This window comes from Tripterygium wilfordii, chromosome 6 (genome assembly GCF_013401445.1).
Source record: "Tripterygium wilfordii isolate XIE 37 chromosome 6, ASM1340144v1, whole genome shotgun sequence".
Lineage (NCBI taxonomy): Eukaryota > Viridiplantae > Streptophyta > Magnoliopsida > Celastrales > Celastraceae > Tripterygium > Tripterygium wilfordii.
In genome coordinates this window covers 1499455-1525726 of record NC_052237.1, presented here as the reverse complement: position 1 = coordinate 1525726, position 26272 = coordinate 1499455, and the positions used below count along the sequence as shown (strand labels likewise).

The window sequence follows — 26272 nt, the reverse complement described above, 5'->3', positions numbered from 1 at the left end:
AGCACAAACGTGATTGTAATTCTTTCATGGCAGCACTAACACCACATGAAACATGCCACAGGGATAATTAATATATTAATATTATCCGGATTCCGTTGATATATTGACATTGTCTGGGTGATAAATGGTAAACTCGCTTATTATTTAATGAAAATCATCTCTGTATCATATTGAAAGTGAAGTCTTGGGCCAAGCCCATGTTTGCATTCAAGTGAAGTTTTGGGCCAAGCCCATGTTTGCATGGCATAATTAACTACTTCCACAAGTTTGGTGAGATGGGTAGTTAATGGAAAGAATAATTAGTTTTTCATTTTTAGGTAACAGAACTGAAGATTGCCAAACCCTCCTGCATTTTTAGGGTGTGCACCGACAGATTGGCTGCCTTCGATGATTCAAATGAAGAGGTGGGCCACAGGCTTGTTTGAAATACTCTTCACCAAGAATAGCCCCATCGTTTGGACACTATATAGCAATCTTCAGTTCAGACAATGCTTGGGCTACTTGTGGATGCTTGTTTGCTGCTTACGCTCCATTTTCAATTCCCATAGATACATCGGATACCCACATGGGTTGGAGCCGTGGCCCAAATCACTAAGCCCGGGAAAAGTTTGATTAATTGTTTGAAGGTGGGTTTTGTCATATATACCACTAGGAAGATCCGTGTCTTACCGATGTGGTATTATATGTCTTGAGAATTAGTGAGTTAATAAGTGAAATCAAAGCAATTACAACAATGCTGAGGATGTTTAATTTATCACCTTGGCAGGAGCTGTTCTGGGTGTGTTTTGTACTCCACAGGGCTCCATTTGATGGAGAGGGTGAGAACCCAAATGAAAGTGAACCATGACTCACATAGCAAAGCAAGAAACCAAGCAAATCCATGGTTGTTGAGACTGAGAAGACGATAAATGAGGAGCCAAAGGAGGAGGCAGAGGATTGACACCGCCAACACTCTTTGAACATTGTTCTTGCGGTAGATTTTTTTGGTACAGAGATGGAAAGATTTCGTTAGCCATTGAGAACACAATATTTCGTACTATTAGATGTGAATTGTTAGTCTCAAATCCGTTTCTTATACCCAATTTTTAAAAATACTATATTGCCGTGGTTTTTTATTGAATTCCAAGGAAAAAAACACAAGTGAACTTTAAGCCATCTTACTTTACCAATCAATATTAAACCCTCGTACTATTATCTTTCGATTAAATAAGATCTTTTAGTAAATTAAATAATTTTATTAAATAAAATTTATAAAAAATCAGGAGGAGAAAAAATCTCAGTCAAGGGGAAAATATCGTAAAAATAAAAAATTGATATCCCACTCAAATATAAGATTAATTTCAAAAAAGTATAATTTTTATAAATTTTATTTAATAAGATTATTAAACAAGATTTTGTTCCTTTATTGGGAGGTCATAAATATTTTATAGTAGGTAAAGAATATTTCTTCTTCTTAGCGATATCAGTAATCACTACAACACAAAAATTCTGTATAGCGCGGTTTCTTAATTGCGGACATATACTGATTGTAGTTTAAATAAAACTGTTTCTTATACCCGTGTTTTTAAAAAATAGTTATGATATGAGTCTTAGTGGTTGGTATTTGAGTTATTTCAGCTGTTGAGTTGCACGCACAAGATCTTATGTGCATCTTGAGGGATATGTGAAGCCATGAATTCACTTAAAATTTGTGCGTTCAACTCAACAACTAAGATAACTGAGAATACCCTGTTGAAATATTTATCATTATCGTTTTAAAAAAAATACTTCTTACTGAACCCCCGCACGGGGGACACGGGTTTGGACCATATGGGTTTTAGTTTTTGTCGGTCAACGATCAGAAAAAGGTCGAACAACCGTCAGCCATAAATTAATAAAAGTTAAATTTTGATGAGGGGGAATTTCCTTCTTTAGCATTCATTCTTGAATTGCCTATGGAAGCCAAATGAGCCTTAATCCACACCAGCAAAATACCAATAACACATACATACGAGCCCAATAGGCCCAAAACAAATGCAACCAGCCCATTCTTCCCTTCCTCTCCTGTCTCCATTCAGAAGAGATCGTGATCTAATTTGATACTTCAAAGTACAATTATTGAACCAACTGACGTTCATCTGCTGAAGAGCACAAACAATAATGTCAAAGCAGAGGACTTGACTAAGATTGATGAGGGAATCCCATATTTTCCTTTCCCAAACAGTCCCTTAAAAAATGGCCAAAAGTAGGCCATCACAAGCAAACTACAAACAAACTCTCCTGTCCCTGAACCCTGCTCACCATGACGCTCTGGTGGCTGCACCCCAAACAAACCCAAACCCATTGCCATCAATTGCAGCAGCACAAGGGTTGTCCCTGGTACAAAAGCTGGGGATGCATTGAAGGTGAATCGTCCGGCATTAGCATCATCACCATCAAAAGATTGGTCTTTCTGTGTAATTTCAAAGACTGTCTCAGATAATCCAATGATCTTTAGAATGACACTTAAAAACCCAAGCAGCCATGCACTTGTCGAATTTATTTTCGCCATTCTCTGGTTGTTCCACCATGAACGGATCGACAAGCCGATTCGAAGGTATTCTGATAGGGTGTATATGTTGTAAATCACAAAAAGGGCAACAGGAATGATTATGGCTCGTTCCTGAACCTGCATTGACAAATTTGTGAATGTTAATTTAGAATTAGGCTGTTTACAAGAGTTGGTGTATAGAATAGTTGTGTAGCCATCCAGCAATAAAAATAATGAGCAGACTTAAAATAAAACATGTTGTTTCTGAAATTGTAGTCTTCTCCATATATTCACGAATCGGTACTTCGAGATTAGAGAATCCAAGATTAGTGAATTATTGTACGAATAATGTAATTTCTCCTCAACTCACCTTGGGCAGGAAACTAGAGTCTGTGATGATGCAATATGCGGGCAGAGCTGCATAGCAGACCTCGAAAATGGAGCGAAATCCCCACACAAGTATCAACATGTAGGCCAAGCATTGCCTGAGCTGAAGCTTTCCATAGAGGGTGCCAAAAATTGGACAATTTTTGTGTAGAAGAACTTCAAGCAAACCTGTTGCCCACCTCTTCATTTGCATCATTGAACTAGGTCCACCTGATGGTGCACAGCCTAAGAATGCCGGAGGGTTTGGCTTGCAATACACTGATTTCCAGCCTCTGGTGTGAATCACTAGTCCAGTGAGGATGTCTTCTGCTGTGGATCCATAGAGACAACCAACCTACAAACAGTGTAGCCATTAATGGTGCGAACGAGTCAAATGTACATAGTTCTTCTAACTTTACATTCTAGTGTTAATACGATCGAATCAATCAATAATTTTTTTTAATCAGCATATCAGCTTCCTCCCAACCTTACTACCCCAATCGGTTCCATACTCATAGTCACAATTTGCAACTTGGTGTGCTGCCTCGAGAGCATTCGACAGATTGCTTGGGTTGCCTGTCTCACTACTTAATGCAATAGCTGCTGATTTGACAAGCTCCTTTGAGTTTCCGAATATTTTATGTAATTCATCCACATCTAGCTCTCCTGCAAAGTTTCAATATTCAGAAAGACAGAACAAAATATCTGCTTATTGCAACAGAAATTTACTTAGATCTTTGTTAGCGTACCTTTAACTGATGGAAAAGTTTTTCTTTCACTCTTTGCATCATTCGGTGATCGACCATATATAATTTTTCGTCTATGGAAGCAGTTCGTTCCACCGTAGACAGGTCCTTGCATTCCCCCTATTCCAGGCCCAAAAGACTTGAACAGAAAATAATGTTGTTTTAGTCAGTAATTCTGGCACCTACAATATGCTTACCATCTCAACCTAATAGGTTAACCTATTAGCTCAAAACTTATTGCTTGTCTAAGTGAAAAAAAAAATAGCATACTTCCTGCAAAACTTCTAATTGATTTCCAAATGGATCATCCTTTATTCCATCATAGAACATTTGAGGATACTGTACAAATCCGCAATCTCTTTCATTTGCAGAACCCAGTAGAAGACACATGGCATGATGAATGATTTGTGGATTGTTGGCATACATATCACAGTCCACGTTCAGTATGAATGGAGCATTTGTCATCAAACCAGAGACTCTAGTCTGTTTGATCATCAAACAAAGGGAAATAAATATTCAGTTTATTAGTTACACAAATACTACTACCATTGAAACTTGATTGGCATGAAGAGGCACTTACTAGTACATTCATGGCTCCTGCTTTGTAACGGTGTGGATGTTTCCGCAGCTTTTGTCTTGAAATATAAATCAAGTGTGGTAACCCATCTGAAAGACCTTTGTTCTCCCATATCACCTACAAAGTTTTGGTTAATGATAAAGTAATCTTTTTCATGTTTAATTATACAAAACCTCATCAAGATACCTTGATTATTGTTGGATGATTGTTACGTTCTGTATCGGAGAAAACAGCGAATTCCCCTGTTAGATCACATGGGACAGATTTCCGACCAGCATCATTGATTTTTCGGCTTAGCAGCTCGTACTCATCCTGTAATGATGAATACAAACAATTAAATCTTCTAAAAGTACCTGCAAGCATACCTAAAATCATCACCATGTCTTCTCCCTGTTTTGTCATTACTTTACCTTCATTGTTTTCCATTCTAGTTGGAATTCAAGCGGACAATCAAGAGACTGGGACTCATCAGTTAAGAAGTATCTAAAGGGAGCTCGAACTTGGACACTATATTTCTTACAGAATGGAATCCAAATCTTAGCAAACTTGGATGCTTCAATGAGAGAGTAATAAGTAAGAGGAGAGCAACCATCATCAGATACGTAGCAAGCTAGCTTGTGAGCTGGATAATCAACTGCCAACAAAGAAATTACGGTGTTTATAGTGAGTAACGGCGGTTCGAGCACTGGATCTGCAGTTGTAACAAACATATCCACAGGAGGTAGATCTTGTACCCTGTCAAGAAGAAAATCATGGACAATGAATCAGTCATGGCTTTAACATCTATGTGTGTAAAAATAACGTTGTAGTAAACAATATGGTGACATGTTTCTTACCCCTGAAGAAGGTATTTGGGGTATGTTTTGTATACCACTGGACTCCATTTGGAGTTCAACCAGAGAAACCAGATGAAGGAGAACCATGATTCACATCCCAAAGCAAGAAACCAAGCAAATCCATGCTTGCTGAAAGTGAGAAGACGATAAACAAGGAGTGAAAGGAGAAGACAAAGGATTGTGACCTCCAAGGCTCTTTGAAAAGTGTTCCTGAGAGGGATTTTCTCATACAGAGGAGGAGAGTTTGAGAGAGCCATTCAATGCAGAAGGAGAGTGGTGTTGTTAGAAGTCCTTCTGCTAGATTAGCTCGAACTTTCTCTTTCTATGGGTGGTTTCATGATCATTTATAGAGATATTGTTGGACATGTACTTGCACTCTTGCAGCAATTGTTGTGGCATAGAATTACTCTTCAAAAACATAAGCATATCCACTGTGTACGTATTCCTACAGATCATGTATAGTGACACTAGAGATTCGAAAACTAAATAAGAAAATGAGGGAAACCCAATCTCAGCTTTATAACATCTGTTAACCTTTATGGAATGGACAAGATACGTTTATGAACCAACTAGTGTTACGTCCACAAACATAAATGTGGAGGCCTGCTCATTGCGATGGTAGTACTGTTGTTTGGTTTTTTTCAGGCTTACAAAAGAGCAAGCTCCATTATTATCACTGGATACAGCTCATGCATTTACCTTTCATAGCATAAGAGCCACATCTGGTATTGAATGAATGAATATGATAATTGAATGCACAGATGCAATCTACTATACTCATATTACACATGTTTATTTCCCTAAACATGTATGATATGGTTGGCGACCAAGTTCAAATCTCTTGGCTTCTGGGCCGAACTTTTGGGTCGGGGCTGTATATTAAAAATTCAATGTATGTCCATGAAGAAAATGATGGCCAAACTCCTGTGCTATAAATTGTCAAGACTAAAAATTCTACATCGATGTGGCATAACCCATCCAAGTGGTTTATAAGCAAATTCAATTACCTCTCACATTGTGGACGTGTTTTTTGGGTCTAAGAACCAATAACGACGGCCCATGAATATCAAATCCGTGCAGGCCCGTGACCAGAGCAAACAATATATTCAATGTGTTTGGATTACGAATTTCAACAAAAATCATATAAAAGAAGCATTGTGGTTCTAGAATAAGCTATCGAACTCACAATAAAAAGAAACTGATTCTAGAGATCAGCCAAATATTTGTTGTGTTTTCGAAGTTTACTGATTCTAGAGATGAGCCAAATTTTGTTGTCTTTTCGAAGTTCACTGGGATAAGCAGCTTTCATTCTACACACAGCACTCAACTGATCTTGTTTCTTTTCTTACAGTGTAGATTTAGGACCACTTCCAAACTATACTAATCACAGCCACCAGTATGAAAGGAAAGTCAAGACAAGTCACAATCTTTATTTGTTGTCTATTAATTTTGCTTAAAAGCTTGGAAATGGTCCTACGACACTTGAATTTATTCTTTGGAGGCAAGTGAAACATGACATGAGAGGTGTGATGACTGCTACTAGGCAATTTCATACGAGAAAAAACTTTATGCAAGGGGATGAAATATAGCAGATTTGACTTGCACAGCCCGACCACCCACACATACAATCACTTCCTGCTAACATATCTCTTTCAACATCTTGCTTCATCCAAAAATAGAAGACAGAAAAGATAGGATACATAGGATCCTTGCTTGTGTCCAAGCAAAGGCAAAGGCAAAGGCAAAGAGAAGAAGATATTCTGGACTAAAGCAACCGTCAGGGAGGTTTGTTCGTTTGTTTTGTTTTTTTTAAAGTTCTTAGTCAGTTCGTCAGCTATTGATATATTTTGTTAACCAGGTGATTGATTGGAAGACTGTGCCCCATTGGAACTGTACATGTCAGTCAGCACATGCTATGTTAGTCATCCCCCATCCATCCATCCATAATTTCCATTTTTGTATCATGAGAACTCTAAGAACAAAATTGATGAGTATCAAGCAATCTACCATCCCACGGAACAGGTGCAAACCCATGTAGTTACAAAGAATTGATTGAACTGTACGCAGGAATCTTTTTGATTCCAGACTTCACCATTGCCTGCCTTAAATCTGCAGCATGAATCCATCTCTCCGCTCCAGCATTAATGTGTGATAATGCCACATACTGTCCACACTGCAGGTGCTGCAGCTCCAGCACCCTTGTCCCTACATCATTTCCAAGTGCGACGGCTCCATGAATCTTACAAGCGCCCAATAGAGCTCCCCAAACTGAAGCATCAGGTTCAAAAGGCAATCTACTTATAAACTCGCTTGCCTCCCTCAGTAGCCCTGCCCTGCCCAAAAGATCCACCACACACCCATAGTGCTCCATTACTGGAACAACTTCAAATTCACGGGACATTGATTGGAACAAGTCCAAGCCTAACTCTACCAATTTAGCACGAGCACAGGCAGTAAGAACACCAACAAAAGTAACCTCATTTGGGTGGAGCCCATTACTCTTCATTCTCTCAAACATCTCCAAAGCTTGGTTCTCTCGGCTGTTGCAAGCTAGCGAAGAAATTATTGCATTCCAAGTGTAAACCTCTTTGACATCCATCTGCTCGAAAACTTTGATGGCGGTTTCTAAAAGACCGGACTTGCCATATAAATCTATCAATGCCGTCCCCATGAAAACAGTCAAAGCAACCTCATTCCTGATGATATATCCATGCATTTCCTTTCCAAAATAAGAAGCTCCTGCATTGTCTAATTTAGCACAGGAAGATAGTACACTAACATATGTAGCTTCATTTGGTTTGGTTAAACAATCGTTTTCATCCTCATGCCATATCATCTTCTTAAAAAACCGAATTGCCTCACCAAAATGCCCATTCCTCGCAAACCCATTTATAACACTCGTCCAAGAAACCACATCTCTCTTCCTCATGGTCTCAAATAGAAAAACAGCAGAACCCATATCCCCATTCTTTCCAAGAGCATCAAGCATTGCGTTAAATTCAACAACGCACGGGAAAGCAATTTCGTCGAACACTTTGCGTGCATTGATCATATCACCAATATCAGAATAAAGACAGAGCAATGAAGTTTGTATAAAAGGGTCACATGATACACCCCGTCTGATGATTTGGGTGTGGAGAGATGATCCAACGAGGGAGGCCAAGGAAGGTGAGAATGACGCGGCTCTGAGTAGGCAGGGGAAGGTGTGACCATTGGGCGGGACATTGTGATTGAGCATGCTATTGAAGAAGTGAAGGGTCTCGTGGGCTTGTCCAAAGCCAAAATGGGCTCTTATCAAAGTGTTGTAAAAGAGGGTGCTTATCCATTTTGGATTTGATGGGCTGCTTCCATTGTTGAGGAGGTGAGAGTCAGTGATTAGGAGGCAGTGTATTTGCTTGACTTGGTTTTGGTGTTTGAGGAAACGTTGGAGAAGTTGGAGAAGATACTCAGATGAGTACTGCAAAGTCATGGGCTTTGAGATTGGTCGTTTCTTCAATTAGTTTGAAGCCCTCTTTTAGTCTGTGCATAAGTGCATTAGATCAAATGAATGAATGATTACTAGCCCTTTCTTCTCTCTTCCCAGGTAAAAAGGCCAGACACCATCATAGCAAAGGATATTCCTTCCTTATAATGAGCGCACGTTGAGACAGCGCCGTTTCAAAAAGATTTTTCTTGTCTGGCAACATTTTTTATTTGCTATAAACCCTCTCAGTGAAGTGTGGTTTTCTCCAACAGACATGCTAGCAACTCTTGTATCATCGGGTTCGAGAATCTTCACCGGACCTCTTCACAAGCACACTTCATTCCCTCTTGCTCGGAAGTTCTCTCCCTCCGCCTTCGGCTCCCGCTTCTCAGTCCGTTCAATGGCTGACTCCGCCTCCTCTCCTTTCAAGAAAATCCAGATTCAGCGAGAGGATACGGTGACGAGTTTCTCTTAATTTCTCCGTATTAATTCGTTGTACATTTTGATTGAGATTTCACACTATTTATTTCGCAATTGAACAGAAATTCGACGCCTATGTCGTTGGCAAAGACGATGCTCCCGGAATTGTGGTGATCCAAGAGTGGTGGGGTGTGGACTTCGAAATCAAGAACCATGCGATCAAAATCTCTCAGCTGGAGCCTGGTTTCAAAACTCTTATTCCGGAGTAAGTATCAATTTCTTTCTTTTTTGAATATTTTGAAGAGTGATTTTATTATTTTACTTTATTTACACGATCTTTGCTTTTGTGTGCTATTTCGCTCAGTCTGTACCGAGGGAAGGTTGGTTTGGATGTGGCGGAAGCGCAACATCTGATGGAAGGTCTTGATTGGCAAGGTGCTGTCAAGGATATCAGTGCTTCTGTGAAGTGGCTCAAGGAGAATGGTTCAAAGAAGGTATTTCGTTTATCTAAATTGATGTGGTTTCCTATCATGTGACTAAGACTGATTTCTAAGAAATCAAATCATTGATCATCACATGCTTGCTTAAATGTGATTGTTTGGTTGATTTGATTGTTTAGTTTTTAGAGTATTGATTCAATATTCTGGTGCCTTAGATTAATTTCAATGGTTGAGATTTTTGTTTAAGTGCTAGTTTGTCATTCAACATGCTAGTTCTTCATAATTTAAGTATAGATAGGATAGTTTACTGGTTTGTATTCTGAGACAATTATCAGAGTAGAAGTAGGTATGGCATGAAAACTTATTTAAAACAAATTTAAATCTGTATAAGACCGAAACCTTGATCCAAGTAAAAATTGCACAGTAACATCTAGGTCATCTCGTGTCTTGTACTCTTGTCCACTTCATGAGTTGACAAAAAATTTTGTTACAAGCTTTCACCAATCCAAATCAGTTTGCACGTTTAAAATATTTATATAATTGATGGATTGCCAGTCTATTGTCAAGTCGTGCCATGATTTTTTATTTTTTTTTTAATTTTCCAAATGTACATCAATGAAGTTGTAAATAATACAATCAGTCCATCTTGCATTTTGTTAAAAACTTTGTGCTTCGTGGCAATAGGTCGGTGTAACTGGATTTTGCATGGGGGGTGCTCTCTCTATTGCTAGTTCTGTTTTGGTGCCTGATGTTGATGCTGTTGTTGCGTTTTATGGGGTTCCATCATCAGAATTGGCGGACCCTGCCAAGGCCAGGGCCCCTGTGCAGGCGCATTTTGGAGAGCTTGATAACTTTGTTGGCTTTTCAGATGTTATGGTACACCATTTCTTTTGGACTCTTCATTGGAAGCCATCAACAATGTTTTCTTTTGCTTCTCTGTAATTGCTTTCTCCTTGGCTGACTTGTCAATTCTGACATTGAATTGGTATTGAGGTACTTTATGTTAACTTTTGCATGTTTAGATGCATCAACTTATTGAGTATGATTACTACTTGTTTCTATCTCAAATTCTAGTTGTTCAACCTTTTCACCTCACCATCCCACATCTACACTTTCTTTGGTACACAATGAATGCCAATCATGTCGCTTAACAAAAGCTGATGCCAGTTTCTTGCTTCAGGCGTGTAAAACTGTTGTTAAGGTTGCCTCTTTAAACGTATATTAACTAGACGATGGTATAATGACGATCATGTTTTGAGGTGTTAGGGACCTCAAAAATCTGCAAAGAATGGGGTTCGAAGTTTGTAGAGATGACTTAATGTTTCTATTATTGTCAATTTGCGATAATTTAAAACTTGCTTGTTTATACTATTGCATATGCTACTGCTCAAGTGTTTTATTAGCCAGATGTTTGAGCAAGTAGTAACATCTATCCATTTTGATATTGGATTTATAGGCTGCTAAAGCTCTAGAGGAAAAGCTGAAAGTATCAGGAATTCCTTATGAGGTGCACATATATCCAGGCAATGCACATGCTTTCATGAACAGATCTCCAGAAGGTGTGAATAGGAGGAAGGGCATGGGAATGCCTGATGAGGATGAAGCTGCTGTACAGCTAGCATGGTCACGTTTCCAGTCATGGATGAGCAAATATTTGTCTGCTTAAGTATTTCCTAGTTTGATAAACCCTTCTCAGGCCTTCTAGCCAAAATATGTGTTGACCGGTTACTGTTGGCAAATTTGCCTTCAATTATCTTATTACAAAGTGTGTGGATGCAACTTTTTAGATTGCACTTGATGCTATTTCTAATGAGTCTAGTCCTTATGTAACTGCTTGTGTGGTTTGGTTGGCGAATAATGTTTGCTTCCTGTGAATATTTGCATGTTTTTTCCCCTTGAAATTGGAGTCTGTGGATGAGTCCTTTTTTCTCTATCTGGTGATTGCTAAGTTTCTCTTTTGCGAACCCTACATTCAGTACATATTGTGTACACAATTGTGGTCACAATTATTGATAACTGCACATTTGCTTACTAGTGCTTTTTATTTGAATATTTTTGACACAAATGATGGAAAGGGTGCTTGCGGCGCGTGCACAAAATGTGCTGTTTGATTTCCAGTGCTAACCTGTGATGTGTTATTTGTTTTCTTGTCGTGCTAGCTTGACTGAAATGAGAGATTTGTGGATTGAGACTTGATGATGAAAAATTATTGCCCTTGAATTGTCAAATTGCTAGCTTGATGAAGAAAATTAATCAGTGAGGTTCATCATAAGATGCTCATAATTCATCTAGTCTGGATCAGCAGGTTTTCTGGTTTTGTTTGTCAATTCAAACTCCAAGTATTCATTATTGCTTCCTCTGCTTTCTTCCGAGTCGTCGGCCATCAGTTTGATTTATAATGTCTCTGATTAATTATGTCTAGTGTTGAAATATGGGAGAAAGACTTGGAAAAATGAAGCTGGTCTTTTGATAATAAATCAAGGTCATCTCTTCCAACTTCATCAGGTAAACTGTATAGCTGAGTATGTGAGTGGGCATAAGCTAAAGCTATTATTATTACCCATCAGTCTGTTGTCCTATTAATTGGTTAGAACCCTCTAGAGAGGATTGTCATGGTCGAAGCTGTATAATATGCATCCAAATCAACGACTCAATGGTGCAGAAAGCGTGCCCACAAAGTCTGAGCCACTTGTGATTGCCCATCCCAGCATGGACAAGTACATGCAACATGTTAATACTTGCACATTTACGCTGACAAACAGCTCTCTTTAAGACTACAAAAAGTTTGAATTGATATCAACTTCCCTATGAAAGTATTACATGTTCGAAGAATTTGGAGTTTTTTCTTTTTTTTCCCCTTCTTATGAGTAAGGTACACGCGCATAGACTAAGAATCCCACATCGATCCAGCATAATTCTATAGAATAATTTATAGAATAAGCCCATCTCCTCTCAAATTAAAAACGTGTTTTGTGGGGCCTAGAATCAACGGTGACGTCTCATGAAGAATAAATCCATGCAGATCAACGACCTAGAGCAGACAATATATTCAATGTGTTTGGATTGATAATTTTCAGCGGAGTAGTGGGACGGAATTTGAGCCCGCCCGTGAGGAAGGGGTGGGTGTATCTACTTTGCCAGCTGAGCTGTGTTCGGATTCATTTAAGAATTTGAAGTTAAATTGTCCGGAGACTCCTGGAGTGTTAATGTGCCAAGATTGATTGCGAGTTTGGGTCATGATCAGGTTAGGTTTGACAATTTGGGATAAGACATACATACACGTTCACCCTCCCAATACCAATTACCACAACCTCAACTAATTCTGAATTTCTGACATCACACCTAAGTAGATAGAAATTTTGGACTTCATTCATTAACCTTTTTTTTTTTCTTTTTTTTTTGACATTGCTATAACATGCAAATTCAACACAGGGTATTAATTCAGCTACTCAACAGTCAGTCAGGCAGTTAATTTGTGCTTAAAATTAACCTCATACATATGAAGTCAATATTGGTGGTTATTCCCTCTCTTAAAATGCAGTGTTTGGAAGTGATGGGAAGTCAAAAAAAAATTATTACGGAAGACCCAATATTTCAGAATTATTGGGGGAATAGACTGTGTGTATAACTAACACCTTGGACTGCACATTATTTTCATATAAATGCATGCAGCTTGGTCCATGCCTACACAAGATCGATCAAATGGACCACAGCTTTGAAAAATATATAGTTACTATTTGGTCATATATATGTAAATTATGTTTATAAGAAGTTGTTTGCTTGGTTGCTTGGTTGCTGAGAATCACGAATAATTCAGATGACAATTTCACAGAGATCTCGAGTTCGAGCCTCCTCATCCTTTCCCTTGTATTCAAGTCGTTGGTTAATTTGCTCAAATATTAAGTAGAAGTGGTGAACTGGTGATATTATTTTTTATACTAGTCTTCCTTGTCGGTTGAGAATCGAATCGTCTTGGAATTCAGTGAGATTATTTACAAGTCTTGGTCGATTGTGGATTTAATATTTCAGTTTAGTATTTTAACAAGAAATTGAAAACGTTCATGTCATTAATACTCATATTATTCAGTGACTATCAATTTAATAATTTATATATATATACATGAGTCACTAGTTAAAGTGGTAAGAATAGTGTATATCACTTTGATAATCAGGATTCGAATCCTTCTCTCTCGTTTCAATATATATATATATATATATGACACACATATAATCGTGCTTAATCACACTTAATTTCTTCATCAACTTATATTTTATTTTTGTTAATCGTATATATATATATATATCAATCATTCTGTGAAACAAAAATTCACCATTTCTTTTAACAGGTTTAATTTCATTATTTTTTCTAATTTTTTTTTCTCTCTTTTAGATTTACTTGATTAGTTGGTCATCAAAGTTGGTTTGAATGTTGAGAGAAACCCGTTTGAAGTTTGAAAATAAAATAAAAGTGAATAGGTTATTATTACTGAGCCTTCAAATTAAAAAAGAGTGTTGAAAACGATGACAAAATTAAAGAATACAATCCACAGGGTGGTCCCTCACCTCACACACTTAAACAAAGGTCGATGAAGAAGAAGAAGATCAAATCGGGTGTAAAAAATATCTTGTCTCCAGAAATAATTCAATTTAATATTTTACTTCGATCTCTAACTTCAAATTATTTGGTCCTCCAATCTTTAACCCTAAAATATATTAAAATTTTCCATTTAATATGTATAAATAATCATATCGTCAACTTTCTCAGTTTTGTTTAAGGTTTGTGTATGTATAGTTTTGATATCCATAACGTCATCATAATCCCAGTTCATTTAAAGTAACTAATATACATATACATATATATATATGTATGTATAATGAGTCAGAGAGAAGACTATTGGATTTCACCTCAATGGTAAATTCATGGGCAATATGCAATAATAAGTAACATCCCATAAATCACATGAATCGATTAAGTTTTGAGCCAAAATTCAGTGCAAATATACAATTTCACTATCTGAAGCAACGATTTTTTGGTTGGAAGACTAATTTTGGATGGAAAAGTAACTCACAATTACAAAAAAGATAATATTATACATGCTTAAAAAACATAATAAATGTGTGCGTGTCACTTTTCCAGTTTGCCTACTTGCAGAGAGAGAGAGAGAGAGAGAGAGAGAGAGAGAGAGAGAGAGAGAGAGAGAGAGAGAGAGAGAGAGAGAGAGAGAGAGAGAGAGAGAGAGAGAGAGAGAGAGAGAGAGAGAGAGAGAGAGAGAGAGAGAGAGAGAGAGAGAGAGAGAGAGAGAGAGAGAGAGAGAGAGAGAGAGAGAGAGAGAGAGAGAGAGAGAGAGAGAGAGAGAGAGAGAGAGAGAGAGAGAGAGAGAGAGAGAGAGAGAGAGAGAGAGAGAGAGAGAGAGAGAGAGAGAGAGAGAGAGAGAGAGAGAGAGAGAGAGAGAGAGAGAGAGAGAGAGAGAGAGAGAGAGAGAGAGAGAGAGAGAGAGAGAGAGAGAGAGAGAGAGAGAGAGAGAGAGAGAGAGAGAGAGAGAGAGAGAGAGAGAGAGAGAGAGAGAGAGAGAGAGAGAGAGAGAGAGAGAGAGAGAGAGAGAGAGAGAGAGAGAGAGAGAGAGAGAGAGAGAGAGAGAGAGAGAGAGAGAGAGAGAGAGAGAGAGAGAGAGAGAGAGAGAGAGAGAGAGAGAGAGAGAGAGAGAGAGAGAGAGAGAGAGAGAGAGAGAGAGAGAGAGAGAGAGAGAGAGAGAGAGAGAGAGAGAGAGAGAGAGAGAGAGAGAGAGAGAGAGAGAGAGAGAGAGAGAGAGAGAGAGAGAGAGAGAGAGAGAGAGAGAGAGAGAGAGAGAGAGAGAGAGAGAGAGAGAGAGAGAGAGAGAGAGAGAGAGAGAGAGAGAGAGAGAGAGAGAGAGAGAGAGAGAGAGAGAGAGAGAGAGAGAGAGAGAGAGAGAGAGAGAGAGAGAGAGAGAGAGAGAGAGAGAGAGAGAGAGAGAGAGAGAGAGAGAGAGAGAGAGAGAGAGAGAGAGAGAGAGAGAGAGAGAGAGAGAGAGAGAGAGAGAGAGAGAGAGAGAGAGAGAGAGAGAGAGAGAGAGAGAGAGAGAGAGAGAGAGAGAGAGAGAGAGAGAGAGAGAGAGAGAGAGAGAGAGAGAGAGAGAGAGAGAGAGAGAGAGAGAGAGAGAGAGAGAGAGAGAGAGAGAGAGAGAGAGAGAGAGAGAGAGAGAGAGAGAGAGAGAGAGAGAGAGCCTTTCATGTTGACTATGGCAGAAAGCTAATTATCCCCTCTAATTGACTCCAAATGGCACTTTATTAATAAATTCTTAATGAACTTAGAAGAAGCGCGTAACCTAGAGGAAAATTAACGAATGAAAACAAATAATTAGGGTTCCGTGACTAGAGATAGCAAAATTCATTGACTCACGTTTGAGCCTTTCACTTTGATGAAAACCTTTGGTCTTCGGATAAATTGGGTTGGATTCTGAATAGACTCGTAATGCCCACAAGTCTAAACATATTAAGATATTGTCCGCTCTGGACCGAAACCCTCACAAATTTATTCATCCAGGCCTAACATTCTTGCTTAGGCCTATAAAACCGATCTTAATGTATTAAACTGTAAGTTTTTTTTTATCTATTGTCACTCATTCCTTAATTTTTCCTTTTGTGATATCTTATCACACTTCCTTGACACCTTTTTTTTGTTAATCTTTTCAATTCCATTTGTCCGTTTGTTCATTTTGGACTACATGCATGCAGCCACCCCCACTTTTTCCTTGCTCAATTTGGTCCTACTAGAGCTACTAGCTATGTTTAAAATTTGAACCAAATCATTTGATTAAAGCACCCAATTACCCACCACATTTCTCTCCTCTTGCTTCCTTTTTTCTCTGCAAAAGGAAAAAATATTTCTCGTGTTCATGCACTTTTAAACATGCATGTAGAAAAAGTCACTCACAAGACTATGTCTTTTAGAAACTAGAGATAATTAAAGTAAAGTCACGGGAATTTTTACGAACAAAATCAATCAATATGTTCATTATTGACTTAAATTATGACAATACAATAATATAAAAAAAAATGATAATGTGACTATATGTGAGTGCATGAATTGCCGTATAGGTCTTGTATTGAATATAAGTAATTAACGTGAATATATACAAGTAGCTAGTAAAGCTAGCTTAGGGACAATTTATAAGAATAAGAAGAAGAAATGCACGTTCATATGGCTTCCTTTTACTACTTTTTTCAAACAATGCGGCCCACCTAACCAACTATCCTCATTAATCGATACCTACTACTTCACCATTAACCCGATCGGATGAGGGTCAATTTTTTTTTTTTATGTGACGAGGGAATTCATCGAAAACACATTCTCATTGGACTCTATCACAATGATAAGTTTACAGGGCACATGCAATACCCACAAATTACATAGACAAGTTAGATATTGGATCAAAACCTAGTACGGAAATAAAGTCAAATCACGTCATAATGGGTGATAGAACCTGTGACCTCGTGTGCACACGTGTGAAGAGGTGATTTGGTGCAATTTTTTATTTTTATTTTTATGAAAAACTCATTCGGCCAAATTTGATTCAATTTTTTTTTAATAATGTGTATTTGTGTGATATGGTGATTCAAAATGATGGGTGATGGCCACATTTTATGACTGAAATAATATGATTTTTAACGTGACAGCAATACATCATGGATTGAGGACTAGAAATAAAAGAGAAGAAAAAAGAAAGAAATTGGAAAATATGAAAATAAATGAGCGAGTCAAGACTTGGAGGGTCTCTCTAGTCTAGACAAATTGCTTTGAACCCAAGTTATTCGGTCTACCACGAGGCGATGGAGTCGTTCCAGATCGATCCCACTCATACTACGTGTCAAAAAGTCAAAATCACAAGAGTGGGCTCCATCAGGACCATTAAGTCTATGGAGAAGTATAAATAGAGTGAGCCCAAGGTCCCATCAGGACCGTTGACTGAGGCAACCCTTTTTCATGCCGAGCCAATCGGGGTGGTGAATTTTTGGAACGCGTCAATCTCACACCCCCCACGCTCTTTTGACAAGCAGAAAGCTCAAACGACTTTCACTCACTCCAGGGGCCCACTTTTAGTCTCACGGAGACGGTAGAACCCACTTGTTAAACTGGCCCCACACATACCTCCAAGACTCGGAGACTTGGCATCTATGATCATCACACGTCAGCATCACGAAACAAACTTGATTCATCCCAACAGTGACACTAGTAATCGGTCTTCTCTTTTAAAGTCTCCATGCCTATTTTATTGCCGAGTCCATTGCACTGCACCGCTTAGCTCCGCTCCCTCTCTCTATATCTCTCTTTGATTTAAGATTCATGGCCAAAGGTGGTGGACTCTCCATTGATTCAGATCCAATTCGGTACTTCTTCCCACTCAACCCAATCGTTCACAATTCCTCCGAATGCACTCACGCCAACAACATCAAACACCTCGAGTACAGACTCATGGATGCCGCCGCTGATCCTGATCGGTCTCTTCCAACCACCATCCAATTCCCATTCAATCTCAACTGCGACTCTGATGATAAAAGGACCGTCATAGACGAGATGGATTTCTTCCGCCAGAAAAAACAGGACCCCAATCCTGTTGATACCGATATGAAAGAGGACGACAAAAGTCTTGCCGGATTAGAGTTGAATGTAAACGTGAGTAAGGTATTTCAAAGTTTGTTATCGTTATTCGATTAATCTGTTTTCTATCTGTGATACAGACTGGATTGAATCTTCTTACCACGAATACGAGTAGTGATCAGTCTGTGGTGGATGATGGAATTTCATCGAACATGGAAGACAAGAGAGTAAGGAGCGAGGTAAGAATTGAAACAAAATTGGGGTGATTACTGTTTGGTTGTTTTTGAATTATTTTCTCTTACTGGACTATTCATTGATTTCAGATGGCTGTTCTTCAAGCTGAGATTGAGCGTATCAACACAGAGAATCAACGTTTAAGGGACGTTTTGAATCGGGTGATGAGTAACTACAACGCCCTGCAGATGCATTTAGTTACAATTATGCAGCAGCAGCAGGACCAGAAACCTGATAACATTAATGGACAATTAAAGCATGGCGTAATTGATGGGAAAGCTGAAGAAAATAAAGTGCCTAGAAAGTTCATGGATCTTGGACTGGCTTCTCGGGCCAAGGACACCGAGGAGCCTTTGCTGTCTTCATCGAGCCAGGACCGGTCTGGATCTCCGAGAGACAACAACGTAGAAGTTGCGTCGAAAGAGAAGAGAATTAGCGGAAGAGCGGATAGCCCAGATCATGGTTCGGGGTCTAATAAGGTTCCAAAATTCAATTCTTCCAAAACTGATGATCAAACTGAGGCCACCATGAGGAAGGCTCGCGTGTCGGTCAGAGCAAGATCAGAGGCTACTATGGTATGCAATTTGATGTTTGATTGGAGTCTATGCCAGAAAAACCTAAATTTGCTTGACGTGTTTTTTAATTGATTTCACAGATCACTGATGGATGCCAATGGAGGAAGTATGGCCAAAAGATGGCCAAAGGAAATCCATGCCCTCGAGCTTACTATCGATGTACCATGGCCGCTGGTTGTCCAGTTCGAAAACAAGTATGTTTTGAGCCTCCTTTCAATTAGTCTCTGATTATTAATTCTTGTTGGCTAATGATATTTTTTGCTGACATTTTATCAAACAGGTGCAAAGGTGTGCTGAGGATCGGACAATACTAATAACTACATATGAGGGCAATCACAACCACCCTTTGCCACCAGCGGCAATTGCAATGTCATCAACTACTACATCGGCGGCACGGATGCTGCTATCGGGTTCTATGTCAAGCGCTGATGGACTAATGAACTCAAATTTCTTAACCAGGACTCTCCTTCCATGCTCTTCTAGCATGGCCACAATATCAGCTTCAGCCCCATTTCCCACTGTTACATTGGACCTAACACAAACACCAAACTCTTTACAGTTCCAAAAGCCACAAAACCAATTCTTTCTCCCCTTCCCAAATGGATCACCTGCTGCACTGCTGCCTCATATATTTGGTCAGACCCTTTATAACCAATCCAAATTCTCTGGCCTACAAATGTCGCAAGATATGGACCACCCTGCACAATTGCAACCACCAGCAATGCACCAGGCCACATTCGCTGACACAGTGAGCGCGGCCACCGCTGCCATCACCGCAGATCCCAACTTCACGGCTGCTCTGGCCGCGGCGATCACTTCAATAATTGGTGGTGCCCACCCAAATGGCATTACTAATAATAATACCAGCCTTGCCACCACCGGCACTAGCAATGGCAATATTACTACCAGCAACAGCAACAAAGAGCAATAATTCAAACTTCCCGGAGAATTAAAGATTAGTATTTTTGTTTCTTCCATTTTTTGTTTCTTCTTGTTTATTCAAAATAGGATTATGTATTAAGAGATAAAGTGAGATGTTTAACAAAGCGTAGCTGCATAGGTTTGGTATTTTTTTTCTTGCCAGTTGTACGTGTCAACATAAAGTCAAAAAGAGAGGAAAACGAAAAAAAAAAGAACACAATTCAGTGTTTCTGTGTAGCTTTGGAAAGCAAACAAAGGTTGTTTTATACGTTATAGTCTACGTTCTTTGTTTTTTTCCTGAAGATGAAGACAATTAGAGTAAACACGAAGAAGAAAGAAAGACAAAATGAGAAGAGAGAAGGATAAACATCTTGGTGTTTTCAAAGATACGTGCATCAAATGCCCGTCAACGTTAACAGACCCATTTCATATCATAAGGGATTTGTTGGACACAATAAAGAAAACAGAGGACTTTTGCTTGTCGTATTCGATTTGGTCTCTTCTGGTCATTCTAGCCCACTCGATACCCTATTGTCTGGCCTGCTGGGCGTAACATTGGGCCTAAATCCCGTCGTTAAGCCCGGGTCTATGCAGGCTATGAAAAGACCGTTTGGTACTATATGAGTGAAAAGCTAGTTATTTGCATCGGCCCACGGGCCACGTAGGGTCCACTTATATTATTGTAATTCTGCACCGTTGGCTAGATTGGTCCGGATAACGAATTGGCGCACCAGTGTAATGGACTTCACACTCACTAGATATTTCACTTCATTCTTCATCTATTCTTTCTTCTCCGGACCGATCAAATTCTCAGGTATGTGAGTTTATCTTTTCTTGTGATTGCTTGTGGTTAAATTTATTGCTACCATCCGATTATGCTTATAATTTTCTTTCGATTGTAGATGGTTTAGTTTGATATTGAATATTGCAGTAGCATAGTTTAAAATTGCAGTGTGGATCAAGGGCTCTGTACTTCTATAATCTTCGTTCTATCACTTGCGGAAGAATATGAGGAAGAAAGTCCGTTTTATTATTATTTTTTTTCCGATGATGTTGACCTAGGAAACGCTAGCTTTTGTAATTTGGTTTTGTGTTAGTTCCTGACAATTTGGGTATTTTTGCTTGAAATATCATACTGCCGTTATGTTCTGCTAATTTTTTGGTTGTTTTCTTTGCTGCCGACTCAAATATTATGTATCCTGTTGTTTCAATTTCCGAGATAGAATCCTTGCTAATTAGTCAAATATTTTAGCTCAACTGGGTGCCCTATTTTGATGAATTTACAGTCCACTACTCTATGTTATATTTTCAAACATTTTGTTGAATCGAGTGTTGTCTTATATCGTTTGATCATTGTAATTGATAATCGTCACTTTGTTAATGCTGATTTCCCCTTTCTGAATTTCACAGTTGTCAATATGGGTACCCTATTTAGATCCTTTTGGTTGGCGCTTCTCCTTGTGTTTCCTGCAGTTATTTCTGTGCCCAATGATGGGTTGATCAGAATTGAATTGAAGAAGAAGAAACTGGATCAAATTTACCAGTCAACAGGACAGGTTGACTCCATAAATGGGGAAGTATTTAGAACTCCTATCAAAAAGTATCGCTTCCAGGGGAATCTTGAAGATTCCAACACTGATATTGTTGCACTGAAGAACTACTTGGATGCTCAGTATTTTGGTGAGATTGGTATTGGAACCCCTGCTCAGAAGTTTACTGTGATATTTGATACTGGAAGTTCCAATCTTTGGGTTCCCTCATCAAAGTGTTACTTCTCGGTAAATTATCTGGTCTTATTACCATGGTTTTGTCTTCCTTACAACTCTTGGTTCATTATACTTTTACTTCTACTGGCTATTTACAATCAAAATAATTAAAATGACTAAATGTCTCTGCAGATTGCCTGCTATTTGCACTCGAAGTATAGATCTGCTGAATCAAGTTCCTACAAAACAAATGGTATTTTTCTTATTCTGCCTTTGTTTCACACTTTTGCCTCTTCCTCTCTCTCTCTCTCTCTCTCTCACATACACAGACACACACACACACACACACATTTATTGTCTGATTGTCTTTGCATTTTGAGATGTTTTCCAGCCTTTTAGTGTTGGTAAAATTAATGGATGGTTTTGGTAATAGAAAGCATATCCATTACTTCATAAATCTCTGTAAACTCTGATATCAACATTAAGAAATTATTCGTGCATATCCTACTTTTATTTTATATGATTGAATCTATATCATGATATATGTATGCTGCATGGTGTAGCTTGATTTATGCACGAAGGGTTTGATCAACTGTTTTACTATGTACTTTCTCCTAGGGCAACCCCTTGGCGAGGTGAAAGTTTTTTTTTTTTCTACTGCAACTTAGAGGTCATGGGTCCAACTCTTTGAATTATGTGTCATGTTCATTGCAGGGAAATCTGCTGAAATCCATTATGGAACTGGGGCAATTTCAGGTTTCTTTAGCAATGATCATATCAAAGTCGGTGATCTTGTTGTCAAAGATCAGGTAATTTTGAATTTTTGATGCGATCTACTCTTTGGTATCCTTAAGCCTTATATTGTTATTTATATCTGTGAAACTGCTTGCAAGTAGGAGTTCATTGAAGCCACGAGAGAGCCTGGCATCACATTCTTGGCAGCCAAGTTTGATGGTATTCTTGGACTTGGATTTCAAGAGATTTCTGTTGGAAATGCCATTCCTGTCTGGTTAGTCACTGCATCAGAATTCTTTTATAAATTGTCTGCTTTTCAATTTTGATATGTTTATTGAGGCTTGTAATTTTACCACCATGTATGTGGTCTTAGGTACAACATGGTAAATCAGGGTCTCGTAAAAGATCCTGTGTTCTCCTTTTGGTTAAATCGCAATGTCAAAGGACATGAAGGAGGAGAAATAGTGTTTGGAGGGGTTGATGAGAAGCATTACAAGGGTGATCATACGTATGTACCCGTAACTCAGAAAGGCTATTGGCAGGTTAGCATTTCAAATTTGTTCTTCTTGTTAGCCCCTATTTTTTATGATATAATCATCTTCTCCTTTCTGCAATGATTTGACTATCTGTTGTTTCATTTTGCAGTTCGATATGGGTGATGTTCTAATTGATGGGGAAACAACTGGTAACTGTATAATATTTGATCTAGGATCCTTGCTATATGAGCATGATGTATGCTTTTAGATGTTTAAGCCCATTTTACTTGATAGTTAAATGCACCATATTTCAGGATTTTGTGCTGATGGGTGTTCTGCAATTGCTGATTCTGGAACCTCTTTGTTGGCGGGTCCAACGGTATGTGTTTTTGGTAGGTTTTTTTCCGTAATTCTATTTGCACATTCCAACTTTTCCGCTGGTAAGGGGGTTCCTTTTTTTTTTTGGCTTTATCCTCGTGATAGGAAATATTTTTGGTGTATTCCTTTTTTTTTTTACTGGCTTTGTCTGGAATGGAGAGAATTGTTGAAATAAGTTCCTCAACATTTTGTCACCGTCCTTGGTTTCCAAGTTGAAAATCCATGAATTTGATAATCATGAAATGGTAATTTTTTGATGGACCTGACATTAATTTCCAGATGGTTTTTTATTTTATTTTATGTGCTTCCCTTGTGCACCATTTAAAATTGGTACTAGTAGAATTTCACTTGCAAATTGTATTGGATTCTGAAATCACTGCATTGCATTTATCTGATTGATGTGCCTTTTTTTTATTGAATATCCTCTTTATGGAAAAACAAATAAAGAAAGGGGAAAAAAGGGAAAATCAAGGTGTTTAATAGTCAGTTGGCTGGATTTTTATATGCTTCACAATGCTTATGACATTATATACATATTATTGTCATGCAATCATTGTTGGTATCAACATTTTTTAATACTTCTTGTCAGACTATCATTACTCAAATTAATCATGCCATTGGAGCCTCTGGTGTTGTAAGCCAAGAATGCAAAGCAGTGGTTGAGCAATATGGAAAAACAATACTGGAAATGCTGATAGCTGAGGTAAAATAATATGTTAGCAACTTCTCTCTCTAATATTACGCATACTTCTGCTCTTCCTGAGGTTTTACTTGCTGTTTAAATTTGATGCTACTGGTCATCTTTTACTTCTTCCCAGACTCAATCATTAACATCATAACAATAAACTGATTTATGTTTTTGCATTTGGTCTTTAAAAGGCACAACCACAAAAAATTTGCTCTCAGATTGGTTTCTGCACTTTTGATGGGACTCGGGGTGTCAGGTGAGATTCAACTTTTCTTTTTTTCAACTATGATGGGTAGTTCGTAGAACTATTATCAGTGGTGTTGTGGTTTTATGTTAGATACCAAGGTATGTCTATTAGCCTAATGAATGACCAAGGTATGGCTATTAGCCTAATGAATGAATATAACCTTTCCCACAGCATGGGCATTGAGAGCATGGTGGATAAGAACCTAGACAAGTCATCCGATGGTCTGCATGATGGTATGTGCTATGCTTGTGAAATGGCCGTGGTATGGATTCAAAATCGGCTTAGGAGAAATCAAACAGAAGAACAGATCTTGAATTATGTGAATCAGGTTTTGTCGCCTTCTTTTCCAAATTTAGCCTTGCGAATCATATATATATATATATATATATATATATATATATATATATAGGAATGACATTGAGGGGAACTCTTGCCCTCAAATATGTTTGCAGCTCTGTGATCGAATTCCCAGTCCCAATGGAGAGTCAGTAGTTGAATGCACTAACCTATCTTCCATGCCTAATGTATCATTCACAATTGGTGGTAAAGTGTTCGACCTTGCCCCGGAAGAGGTATTTTCAGATAACCTACTGCGAAGAACAGAATATGATATTTGTGTTTTTACTTGATTTCTCTATCTCATTTACTCTCGTTTTTTCCTTGTGTTGGATGTCTGGAGTACGTTTCAAGCCATACTAATGTTTTTTCTTCATTCTTTTGGATGAAAATCAGTACGTTCTTAAAGTTGGGGAGGGAGTTGTTGCCCAGTGCATCAGTGGGTTCACTGCTTTAGATATCGCCCCACCTCGCGGTCCTCTCTGGTATTCTTCCTCCAGCGTTTGCTCATTGCATAATTCGTCTTTATCTTATTAATTGTTAAGTCTTTTGGTCTTCAATATTAACCATCGTCAATTGAAACAATCTTTTAAGTGATTAGAATTAAGTAAAACTTAAAAAGCACCCCCTTCAACGGCTTCCTGCAGTAATAGCACAAGATCTTTGGTGTCTTTCACCATAAGATGGTTTTGAAGAATTAGATTTAGGGATACGGTTTCAAAATGATCCAACCAAAGCATTTAATTAAATAGCATTCTAGCGTTTTCTTGAATAAACATGTTTTCTGATCTGTAAAACCAGATGATTTCAGTACTTGCATCTGTCATTAATAGTCACTCTGACATCTTTGTCTGTATCAAGACACTTATTTGTTGCTATATTGAAAAGCGATTCCCAGAATATTTTGAAAATGAAATCATGAGTTCTTCAAATTACTGAGGTTGTGTTTTGCCATGCAGGATTTTGGGAGATGTTTTCATGGGCCGCTACCACACTGTGTTCGACTATGGTAACTTGCAAGTTGGATTTGCGGAAGCAGCTTAATAACTTCCTCTATACCCTCTTCCACTTCCATGTCATTTCGTATGTATATATATACACACACTGATATACATGTTATAATTAAAAACACTACTAAACCATGTGAAGCATGATAGATAAAGCTTTGTATTTGTACATATTTATCTGACTTATCTCTGGCCTCATAAGTGTGTTGTATCAGACTTGATTTTCAACTTATATATATATATAATGAGAGACGTCACTATGACTATTAGGGTGACACGAACTGACGAACATGGTGATGACTCGAGACTTGGGGGCTTGACCTTCTGAAAAAAGAGTCGGCAGGCGTGAGACGGAAGGTCCGTGGATTGTTTTGGACCTTTTGGTAGCTTGTACGATACTCAGTGTTGTCCATGCTTCGTGTTGTAATAAATTAGTAAAAAGCTATATGTCCGAATCAGGTATATTAGATTACTTGAAGATGACATTAGATGTTTGTAAAACCAAGCATACCATAAATATCTTCTCTCGACGTTTTTTGATAAAAAATGATTTGATTGGGTTGTAGAAATGAAAAAGGTTACGTTCTAGAAGCACCAAACATTGGAGTGATAATAATCAGAGTTTTGAGTAATGTTTTGGTACACGTGTTTCAATAGTAGAGTGACAGATGGTGACTGGATAACTATTTAAGGAAAGTTTGTAGTTACAACCAACAATAGCCACTCGGCGAAGGAAGCTTGAAGCTCCAATTCAATAACGGAACCGTCAAAAGCAAACACGTAAGTTTTACTCTTTTTAAAATGCCGGCTAACCCACTCACCAACAGTTATTGCACACCAACAAGAAAAGCAGGTCCATAAAAATAAAAATAAAAAGGTGGTGGTCATGACTGTAACCCTAGCCTGCCCACCCCATTTATGCTTTGCAATCAAGTCTTCACACCACTCCAAAACCGTAAACGATTCGCCGTCCACAATAAACACATCTACACGTA

The 26272-nt window shown here is 38.4% G+C and overlaps 5 protein-coding genes across 5 annotated transcripts; 3 read left to right on the top strand and 2 right to left on the bottom strand.

Annotated features, from left to right (window-relative positions):
* Window positions 1–1886: 1886 nt before the first annotated feature.
* LOC119999856 (cellulose synthase-like protein H1) lies at window positions 1887–5438 on the bottom strand. Its single transcript, XM_038847626.1, has 9 exons — window positions 5035–5438; window positions 4609–4933; window positions 4385–4510; window positions 4202–4315; window positions 3892–4104; window positions 3625–3760; window positions 3363–3541; window positions 2880–3230; window positions 1887–2647 (listed from the first exon to the last, which is right to left on the bottom strand). The coding sequence occupies exons 1-9, from the start codon at window positions 5289–5291 to the stop codon at window positions 2114–2116; spliced, it is 2235 nt and encodes a 744-aa protein (XP_038703554.1). The 5' UTR covers window positions 5292–5438; the 3' UTR covers window positions 1887–2113.
* Window positions 5439–6647: 1209 nt separating this feature from the next.
* On the bottom strand, window positions 6648–8503 carry LOC120000094 (putative pentatricopeptide repeat-containing protein At1g10330). The gene has a single exon (XM_038847966.1). It carries the CDS (start codon window positions 8501–8503, stop codon window positions 7073–7075), a length of 1431 nt encoding a protein of 476 aa, XP_038703894.1. The 3' UTR covers window positions 6648–7072.
* A 279-nt stretch (window positions 8504–8782) lies between these two features.
* Window positions 8783–11258, top strand: LOC119999695 (protein usf). The gene is made up of 5 exons (XM_038847404.1): window positions 8783–8954; window positions 9040–9182; window positions 9282–9411; window positions 10042–10233; window positions 10814–11258. The coding sequence occupies exons 1-5, from the start codon at window positions 8898–8900 to the stop codon at window positions 11021–11023; spliced, it is 732 nt and encodes a 243-aa protein (XP_038703332.1). The 5' UTR covers window positions 8783–8897; the 3' UTR covers window positions 11024–11258.
* A 6385-nt stretch (window positions 11259–17643) lies between these two features.
* Window positions 17644–19972, top strand: LOC119999944 (probable WRKY transcription factor 31). The gene is made up of 5 exons (XM_038847777.1): window positions 17644–18049; window positions 18115–18213; window positions 18298–18783; window positions 18864–18977; window positions 19064–19972. The coding sequence occupies exons 1-5, from the start codon at window positions 17720–17722 to the stop codon at window positions 19712–19714; spliced, it is 1680 nt and encodes a 559-aa protein (XP_038703705.1). The 5' UTR covers window positions 17644–17719; the 3' UTR covers window positions 19715–19972.
* A 396-nt stretch (window positions 19973–20368) lies between these two features.
* LOC119999945 (aspartic proteinase-like) lies at window positions 20369–25544 on the top strand. Its single transcript, XM_038847778.1, has 14 exons — window positions 20369–20518; window positions 21115–21482; window positions 21603–21663; window positions 22125–22219; window positions 22307–22419; window positions 22519–22687; window positions 22791–22830; window positions 22936–23000; window positions 23589–23702; window positions 23879–23943; window positions 24106–24262; window positions 24387–24506; window positions 24667–24755; window positions 25230–25544. Exons 1-14 carry the CDS (start codon window positions 20443–20445, stop codon window positions 25312–25314), a joined length of 1617 nt encoding a protein of 538 aa, XP_038703706.1. The 5' UTR covers window positions 20369–20442; the 3' UTR covers window positions 25315–25544.
* Window positions 25545–26272: the final 728 nt, after the last annotated feature.

What these genes read in the sequence shown, in the direction of transcription:
- LOC119999856 (XM_038847626.1), bottom strand. Translation starts at nt 5,291, where the DNA reads ATGGCTCTCTCAAACTCTCCTCCTCTGTATGAGAAAATCCCTCTCAGG. An exon ending in CCCAAATACCTTCTTCAGGG is followed by an intron (nt 4,934 to 5,034) that starts GTAAGAAACATG and finishes TCTTCTTGACAG; the next exon opens with GGTACAAGATCTACCTCCTG. An exon ending in AATTAGAAGTTTTGCAGGAA is followed by an intron (nt 3,761 to 3,891) that starts GTATGCTATTTT and finishes TTTCTGTTCAAG; the next exon opens with TCTTTTGGGCCTGGAATAGG.
- LOC120000094 (XM_038847966.1), bottom strand. Translation starts at nt 8,503, where the DNA reads ATGACTTTGCAGTACTCATCTGAGTATCTTCTCCAACTTCTCCAACGT.
- LOC119999695 (XM_038847404.1), top strand. Translation starts at nt 8,898, where the DNA reads ATGGCTGACTCCGCCTCCTCTCCTTTCAAGAAAATCCAGATTCAGCGA. An exon ending in AGGAGAATGGTTCAAAGAAG is followed by an intron (nt 9,412 to 10,041) that starts GTATTTCGTTTA and finishes TCGTGGCAATAG; the next exon opens with GTCGGTGTAACTGGATTTTG. An exon ending in TTGGCTTTTCAGATGTTATG is followed by an intron (nt 10,234 to 10,813) that starts GTACACCATTTC and finishes TTGGATTTATAG; the next exon opens with GCTGCTAAAGCTCTAGAGGA.
- LOC119999944 (XM_038847777.1), top strand. Translation starts at nt 17,720, where the DNA reads ATGGCCAAAGGTGGTGGACTCTCCATTGATTCAGATCCAATTCGGTAC. An exon ending in GATTAGAGTTGAATGTAAAC is followed by an intron (nt 18,050 to 18,114) that starts GTGAGTAAGGTA and finishes TCTGTGATACAG; the next exon opens with ACTGGATTGAATCTTCTTAC. An exon ending in GTTGTCCAGTTCGAAAACAA is followed by an intron (nt 18,978 to 19,063) that starts GTATGTTTTGAG and finishes TTTATCAAACAG; the next exon opens with GTGCAAAGGTGTGCTGAGGA.
- LOC119999945 (XM_038847778.1), top strand. Translation starts at nt 20,443, where the DNA reads ATGGACTTCACACTCACTAGATATTTCACTTCATTCTTCATCTATTCT. An exon ending in ATCTTGTTGTCAAAGATCAG is followed by an intron (nt 22,220 to 22,306) that starts GTAATTTTGAAT and finishes GCTTGCAAGTAG; the next exon opens with GAGTTCATTGAAGCCACGAG. An exon ending in CTTTGTTGGCGGGTCCAACG is followed by an intron (nt 23,001 to 23,588) that starts GTATGTGTTTTT and finishes ACTTCTTGTCAG; the next exon opens with ACTATCATTACTCAAATTAA.